The sequence below is a fragment of the Myxocyprinus asiaticus genome, chromosome 27 (assembly GCF_019703515.2).
Source record: "Myxocyprinus asiaticus isolate MX2 ecotype Aquarium Trade chromosome 27, UBuf_Myxa_2, whole genome shotgun sequence".
In the NCBI taxonomy this organism is placed as follows: Eukaryota; Metazoa; Chordata; class Actinopteri; order Cypriniformes; family Catostomidae; genus Myxocyprinus; species Myxocyprinus asiaticus.
The window spans coordinates 19929494-19937843 of NC_059370.1; the positions used below are offsets into that span (position 1 = coordinate 19929494).

The following is an 8350-nucleotide window of genomic DNA, read 5'->3' on the forward strand; positions in this document are numbered from 1 at the left end:
TGAGCCACCACAATGCTTCACAGTGGGGATGGTATTCTTTTCACTATAGGCCTTGTTGACCCCTCTCCAAACATAGCGTGTATGGTTGTGACCATAAAGCTCTATTTTGGTCTCATCACTCCAAATTACAGTGTGCCAGAAGCTGTGAGGTGTGTCAAGGTGTTGCATATTGCGTGTCGGGCATATTGTAACCGGGCTTTTTTGTGGCATTGGCGCAGTAAAGGCTTCTTTTTGGCAACTTGACCATGCAGCTCATTTTTGTTCAAGTATCGTTGTATTGTGCTTCTGGAAACAACCACACCATCTTTTTTCAGAGCAGCCTGTATTTCTCCTGAGGTTACCTGTGGGTTTTTCTTTGTATCCCGAACAATTCTTCTGGCAGTTGTTGCTGAAATCTTTCTTGGTCTATCTGACCTTGGCTTGATATCAAGAGATCCCTGAATTTTCCACTTATTAATAAGTGATTGTACAGTACTGACTGGCATTTTCCATCTTTATAAAGTTCCATTACCTTGTTATGCATGTCTTTTGACAGTTCTTTTCTGCTCCCCATGGCTCAGTATCTAGCCTGCTTAGTGCATCCACGTGAGAACTCATTGACTATTTATACACAGACACTAATTGCAATTTAAAAAGCCACAGGTGTGGGAAATTAACCTTTAATTGCCATTTAAACCTGTGTGTGTCACCTTGTGTGTCTGTAACAAGGTCAAACATTCAAGGGTATGTAAACTTTTGATCAGGGCAATTTGGGTGATTTCTGTTATCATTATGATTTAAAAAGGAGCCAAACAACTATGTGATAATAAATGGCTTCATATGATCACTATCCTTAAATAAAAGACAGTTTTTTTGCATGATCAGTCATATTTTCAAAATCAATACCACAATTTCACAATTTCATCCAGGGTATGCAAACTTTTGAGCACAACTGTATATACATACACACATACACCAAAAATATTTATTTTGTCTTAAAGGGATAGTTCACCTAAAAATGAAAATTCTCTGATCATTTACTCACCTTCATGCCATCTCGGATGTGTATGACTTTCTTTATTCTGTTCAACACAAAGATTTTTAGAGGAATATCTCATCTCTGTTGGTCGATACAATGCAAATAAATGGGTACCAAAACTTTTAAGCTATAAAAGTAATCCATGGTTTAATCCATGTCTTCTGAAGTGATCCACTTGGTTTTCGGTGAGAAACAGACCAAAATGCAACTCTTTTTTCACTATAAATCGTGACATCAGCAGTCTCTTTGGTGATCATGATTTCAAGCTTGATTACACTTCCTAGCATCATCAAGTGTAATCGAGTTTGAAATCGTGATCATTCCTAGAGGCTGCAGTGTCAAGATGTACAGTGAAAAAGTGCTATATTTTGTTCTGTTCTCACCAAAAACCAATTGGATTCAGAAGACATGGATTAAACCACTGGAGTAGAATGGATTGCTTTTATGCTGCCTTTATGTGCTTTTTGAAGCTTAAAAGTTTTGGTACCCATTTACTTGCATTGTGAGGACCAACAGAACTGAGACTTTCTTCTAAAAATATTTGTGTTGAGCAGAAGAAAGTCATACACATCTGGGATGTCATGAGTGTGAGTAAATGATGAGAGAATTTTCATTTTTGGGCGAAGTAGGCCTGTTACTTTAAGTTTATAGTGTTTTGTCCTAACCTTTTTATTTTCAATATTATTGTTTGTATACAGAACCGTAGCTAGTAGGGTGAAAGGTGGTAATGATTATAGGGGCCCAAATGTCCAGGGGAGCCCACAACAAATTCAAAACTGTATTATTTTAATAGGTACGGGCCCAGAGCAATATATATTCACGGGGCCCTGAATTCCTTGCTACGGCCCTGTTTGTATATAAACCTTAAGAGAAACATTTGAATTAAATTCAAATGTATTTGTATAGCGCTTTCACATTAAATGTTATTCCAAAGCAGCTTTACTGAGAATACACTCTTATTACCACCAGTAAGCAAGCTAAAAATTAAAAAAATATTATTTTTTTTATCACAGATCTACAGTTCATGCAGATATTTTTTTTAATTTCTCACAGATAAAACTAGGGCTGTCAATAGAATCAAATAATTTATGATGAATCTCATAATGTCCAACCAGTCTTTAGAAAGCAGAACGAAACAGAAATAATGTCAAATTCTGTAATGCCAAACTTTTTATTTTATTTCCAGAGCACCCTCTTGCGGCCCCTTGGGGGTCCCAGCCCAGGACCCCACTATGAAAACCCCTGACCAGTTTCAAATTCCTCAGAAATATCCAAACACGGAACAAAGTCTTCCTGTTATTATTATTTTCACATTTAATTTATTCATCCGGAATTTTAATGTTGTTATATTTACAGCTCTCCTAGTCTAGATTCTCAGTCCTTTATCTTGGAAAACAGCACTTCCTGTCGGGAGAGGCACCAGGCTCCACAGCATAGTCTTCATCCTCCAGAGGCTCCTTAACAAACTTCCACAACACACAACCAGCAACTTTTCTGCAGCTCTCTTCATCAAGAAATCCTGTTGCCAGCCACATCAGCTGGACAAACCAAAGTAGAAATGTCCCCTCCGTCCGCACGGCTGCAGACCAAACCCGTGATAACGTGTCTGAAGACGTTTCTCATCTCGTACAGTCTGATTTTCTGGGTGAGTTTGTGTGTTTTCATCAGATTCGCTGTTAGCTCGAGAGCTAACTCACTCTGAAAATGAGCTCAGTCAACTAACAGCTGACCACTTATTGAAAGATAAGATACATTTCTTAGTTTATTTAGCTTAGTTTATTTGAATAAACCTGTCTGTTGATTATCAAAGACTTCAAAGACCTACTAGATCCTGCCGAAGTCATTTATTGTTACCGGTTTACTGAAGGATTGTTTCACTTTTAGTTTAATGTTTACATAAATGAGTCTTTGATGTTTTAAAATTGTTGGTCGAATAATTTACTCTTTTACCAAAATTAGCCTTGAACGTTTTTAAGTTGTTGGTCGAATAATTTACTCTTTTGCCAAAATTAGCCTTGAACGTTTTAAAAGTTGTTGGTCGAATAATTTACTCTTTTACCAAAATTAGACTTGAACGTTTTGAAGTTGTTGGTCGAATAATTTACTCTTTTACCTAAATTAGTCTTTAGTGTCTCAAAGCTATTAAGTAATGAAGTGAAATCTCAATGTTGGGATCGTGATTCAAGTTTCTCCTGGAGAAAATATTCAGCTTTGTTTTGTCTCCTGTGAAGAAAAGTCACAGTTGTTTTCGTCTTTGTTCAAATATATTGATTCATACAGAGATTCGGTGTGGAAACTGATATAAATAGTTAATCAAATGTGTCCTTAATGGGTGCAAAGTCCGAAGCAGCTGTTTTATCTTGAACATTTATTGCTATTCACAGTGATTTCCAGCAGGCAGGAGACAGATGGCCAGATGGTCATGTTTACAACCTCTGCTGCTGAGAGGAAAGAGTATAAAGAGAGATTCAGACTGAGTCAGTTGCCCTTAGTTATTTCAATCAGTTTTTAAATAGGTCAAGGCTGATGTTTTGAGCTTAAGACAAAATTGTTTTATTTAATTCTCGAACAACTGTAAGAGCTGTGATGTAGCTGTGTAAGTGTAATTACACGGTTTGCAACGGTGTTACTGAGATTCTGGATGGGGTGAGGTACAGGCCTGTAATCACTGTGTTTCAGGCTATCCTTAAACAGCACTCCTATTGAATATGTCTGAGAGTCTTTACCTTTCACCTGTAGTTCACAGGAGTGATCCTGTTGGCCGTTGGAGTATGGGGAAAGGTTAATTTGGAGTTCGACCTACTCTTGAGTTCAGACAAGGGTACCAATGCACCATATGTCCTGATTGGGACCGGAGCCGTCATCGTCATCTTTGGGTTGTTTGGTTGCTTCGCAACCTGCCGTGGGAGTCCATGGATGCTGAAACTGGTCAGTTCTTGAGAGATATCAGAAGATCTCAACACTGAGAGTAATAGATTTTATAAATGGGTGTTTCTTTAACTCGTGCACTTTTAACACTGTGGACTTTAAGAAGTAAAGAATCGTTAAAACGTTTTTCACCCTCTCCCTTTTTTTTATTTGACTTCTAACAATGTCCAAAATTGTATGTACACAGGCGATTTGAGTCATTTTTGTAATTTTTTTTTAAGTCATGAATAATTCACACCAGAGTGTCTTTTCCACCTCATCTCAAATTCTGTATTGTTTAATAGATTAGACCTTTTTTACAGACTGTGATGGTGCGTTTCCACCTTATTTATCAGCGTAAACCTAGCAAACTTTTTTATATTATACATTTTTTAAATATTGAGTGTAAATTTATAACATTATGCTTATTTTTATATTACCCTGGAATTAGTTTTAAAAAAGGAATTACAACAGCTGCGAAGGGGTTTCGATTACGGCTGCAGAGAGAGTGACAGTAAATTTGGTATCTTATCCCATTTTATTGTCTTAATCCACTGCTCTATATTGTTTTCCACTTCTGGAAAGTCATTCAAACGTAATTGTGGATTTTTTCTTTTGGTCTTGGAGCAAATGGGTATGTGAAAATAATATTTGCTGTCGAAGTTTAACCTGCAAACTGTGGGGTTTTTTACTTCCGCGTTCCAAAACCCGGAGTGTGAAAAAGGTCTATTCTGTGGCGGAAATTACATTTTTAACGTTTTTGGAATAAGATGTCCTACTCTTTTGTCTTGCTAAGGCTAATTTCATAGATAACATTGCATACTTTTGGTATAATTTGGCAAAGTTACAGTTCATTGGTAGTGACGCCCAATAATAATATTCTGCTTACAACTTTCTTTTCTTTTTTTTTTCTTTTTTTTCAAACATCACATATCTTTTATTTTGTTTCAAGTATGCTCTTCACTGACTCTTTTGTCGACTTGTAAATTTGTTTGAGGTGGAAATGACACCACAACTGTGCAAGGTTATTATAGTTTTTAATTTAGTTTAAATTTTATTTAGTTTTAGATTTGAAATTATTTGGTTTAGTTTCAGTTATTTTACCAACTGTGTTTGTTAGTTTTTGCTTAATTTTAGTTTTAGTTTTTAATTTAGTCAATATATTTTAGTTTTTATTTTTATTTCTATTTGGCTTTGCAGGTGCACTTAAGTTTGTTGGGTTTTTACCTTTCAGATACGGGCCACATGTGCTATTTTGAGAAACCACTAGATATTTTTATTTATCTGTCAATGCACAATATTAAAATACTCCCAAACGCTACTGATACATCTCCTTCCGGCCATGATGTTTCTCGTTTGAAATGTTTGGCATGTTTGCAATGCAACAGATGGAGACCTTGAATGAAACAAAAACGATTTTCAGAGGAAGTCAAAGTATTAAAAATTAAAACTGGAAATATTTTATGATCATTTCTATTTAGTTTTAGTTAGTTTCAGTTTAGTATTTTTGTTTTGTTTTTTTTTTGGAAAATGTTAGTTTTTGTTTTTATTTTGTTTTTCTAGGTTATTTTTGGGAATTTCATTTCAGTTTTAGTTTCTGTGAACTGTAATAACCTTGCAGCTGTGGGACATTTGTAATTTTGATTTAAAATGACAGAAAATATTTTCCTACAAAAGGTATTAAAATGGGTTGTTTGTATCATTATTTGTTTAGGTTATCATAGTCTTAATTATGCTATCATTTTAATTTTTATAATGGATTTTTATAGTTTAATATTGAAGGTCTGGGACAAGGGTGGAACAATAAAGTCTATACATAAAAGACATTTGAAAAGTACAAATAAGTGAAGGCATGATAAAAAATGAAAAATAAAAGTTCGTTTTAACGTGACCGTCAAATAACAAGCACACAAAAATGTAATCTGAAATTTGTTTGTTTTGATAAAAATCAACTCAGACAAAATCAAAAGTTGAAGGAACACCCACTTGTGAAACTTCCTTAGCAAGATGGCCAAGCCTTATGTGTTAATTAAACATTTTCTTATTTTGTCTTTCCTCTTGTCTTAGTATGCTATGTTCCTGACACTGGTGTTCTTAGCCGAACTTGTCTCAGGCATATCTGGCTTCATTTTTAGACATGAGGTAATTTATTCATTTTTCAGACCTTCACATATAGTATTTGTCATCTGCCACCTACAACCAAATGGTGTTTTTGTATTCTTTTAAGATTAAAGCAGTACTTCAAGATGTCTATAAAAATGCTGAATCAGCCTACACTGGTACAGACATCAGAAGCAACGATCTGGACAGGATCCAGAGCACAGTAAGGATGTATTTGTTTGTTTTTATCTGATCCATAGAGCAATGCCTACAAAATATGAAAATGTGAGTTGGTGCAGTGGTATTTTTTTTTATGTGGAATCATACTGAATCATAATATTGTCCTTCCCTGTCTCAGATTCACTCATGAACGATATTATTCCTTCCATTGTAGCTACAATGCTGTGGAGAGAAGAACTACACTAGCTGGGCAGACACAGATTACTTCAAACAAGAGGGAATCCCCAAAAGTTGCTGTAATATTACTGCTGGTGTGAATTGCACTACTGCAGAACTGAAGGATCTAAAGTTGGCTGCAGCAGTGGTGTACCAACGCGTAAGAACTTGATTGTTTTAGAACACTCTCTAACAATACCTATCTATAATCAATATCTGTAATTGTAAAATGAAAATCCTCCTTATAGGGCTGTTTCTCTCTGATGACTACCACGATGGAGGCTAATGTTGGCATTATTGCTGGAATATCTTTTGGAATAGCATTCTTCCAGGTATTTGTCACATCCAGTTTGTGATATAAGTAATTTTGAATGTTTTTGGTCCGAAATAGACCTTTTAACTGTAATTCTGTTGTCTTTATTTGGCATCCTCTTTCTCATTAGCTTATTGGGATATTCCTGGCATGCTGTCTGTCTCGCTATATCACCAACAACCAATATGAGATGGTGTAGTAATCCTCCATTACAGGTATATTTTCTTATTATACAATACCTTTTGTGGTATTTTATTTGAAGTCACCTAATTATTCATTTTGATTCATCAAAACTTGACAAAATGTAGTTAAAAATCATTAGGTTTCTTTATTATTATTATTTAGGAATTCTTACTGTCAATTCCTGTCTTCTACAGGGTACTGTAGAACTCAGCATCACCAAGGACTGAACCTGACACAAAGGGAAATCGTGTAGTTTCAATGTTTTGTATGTGTGCCTTAGCTAAATATTTTATAGCTGCTTTTTAAAAATATTTCTTGTTGCTAACTAGATTGAAGGGATGGAATCCATTCCTAAGGGACAGGCCAATTTTGCATAGTTGTTTTGCCAGAGTGTAAATGTAACCATGATTAGATACACAAGTGCACACATTTTACCCAGTGTTAAACCAGAAATACTCTGTTAATGCAGCAGATGGAGTGCTGTACACATTGACTCAACACATAACTAAAACATTAGTAAAGTTTCTTGAATGAAACCTGAACCTTTTCTCAACATTTGCCAAAAAGTACTTGATAGTTAATAAAGATATAATGTTTTACCTTTTGAGGTCCTGTGTTATCCAGTGTTACATATGAAGTGTGTGTGTAGGCCTAATCACCAGATAAGCTAGTTTAGATACAGAAAAACATGTTTTCCCATTCCATTTGGATTGCTTTTGTTAAAATTATGTAGTTATTTGCAGCCTCGGTTTATTGATGTAGACGTGATAGTATAATAATGACAGAAATTGCTGAATGCCATGACTGTGATGAGCTGTAGTCTCTCTTTAACTTTGATATGGCTATAAAAATGTGAAATTGTCAGAGAAGTTTGTGAGTAACAATAATAAAAATGTACATACAAACAGAAATATCATTTTTCTCTTAAGTCACTCCAACATATGTATATGATTGTGTGACGAGGAGGGGAGCATTGACTGTTCAGCTGGTTCCTGCCTCCTCCTTACCCATCATATGAACCTCATTACAGATTGTTACTCATTTTAAGGCAAATAAGCAATCCTGCATCATGCCTTGTCGGCATATTACTCTTTGAGCATGTAGACTTTTTGTAAACTCCACTGTCAATCTGGGAACTGTAAATGTCCTAGGGGACCATTTTATATATTTTTTTTTTTATTTTTGTTGTTGCATGAAGCTGTTGCCTGTGCCTCAGACACAGGACCATCAGATGGTGCCTTTGCTTTATTTTTAGAAATAAAACAGTAGGCTACTCTGCAACTTGGGTTGGACCTCATAATTGCACACTACTAAGCAGACCTACTGCTCAAAAATATTCAAATTGATCAACATCCAGTACGGGGTAGTAACGGATTACATGTTATCTGAATTATGTAATCAGATTACTAAAATCAAGTACTTGCAATTTGATT

The 8350-nt window shown here is 35.3% G+C and overlaps 1 protein-coding gene across 1 annotated transcript; it reads left to right on the forward strand.

Moving 5' to 3' along the window:
- Window positions 1–2406: 2406 nt before the first annotated feature.
- On the forward strand, window positions 2407–7828 carry LOC127418249 (tetraspanin-7-like). The gene is made up of 8 exons (XM_051658722.1): window positions 2407–2663; window positions 3758–3946; window positions 5993–6067; window positions 6153–6248; window positions 6420–6581; window positions 6670–6753; window positions 6865–6949; window positions 7112–7828. The coding sequence occupies exons 1-7, from the start codon at window positions 2577–2579 to the stop codon at window positions 6931–6933; spliced, it is 762 nt and encodes a 253-aa protein (XP_051514682.1). The 5' UTR covers window positions 2407–2576; the 3' UTR covers window positions 6934–6949; window positions 7112–7828.
- Window positions 7829–8350: the final 522 nt, after the last annotated feature.

Bases quoted from the DNA above. Each gene is read 5' to 3' on its own strand.
- LOC127418249 (XM_051658722.1), top strand. From the start codon at position 2,577: ATGTCCCCTCCGTCCGCACGGCTGCAGACCAAACCCGTGATAACGTGT. The intron at 6,249-6,419 runs GTAAGGATGTAT...CTTCCATTGTAG, and splicing joins TGGACAGGATCCAGAGCACA to CTACAATGCTGTGGAGAGAA. The intron at 6,582-6,669 runs GTAAGAACTTGA...TCCTCCTTATAG, and splicing joins CAGCAGTGGTGTACCAACGC to GGCTGTTTCTCTCTGATGAC.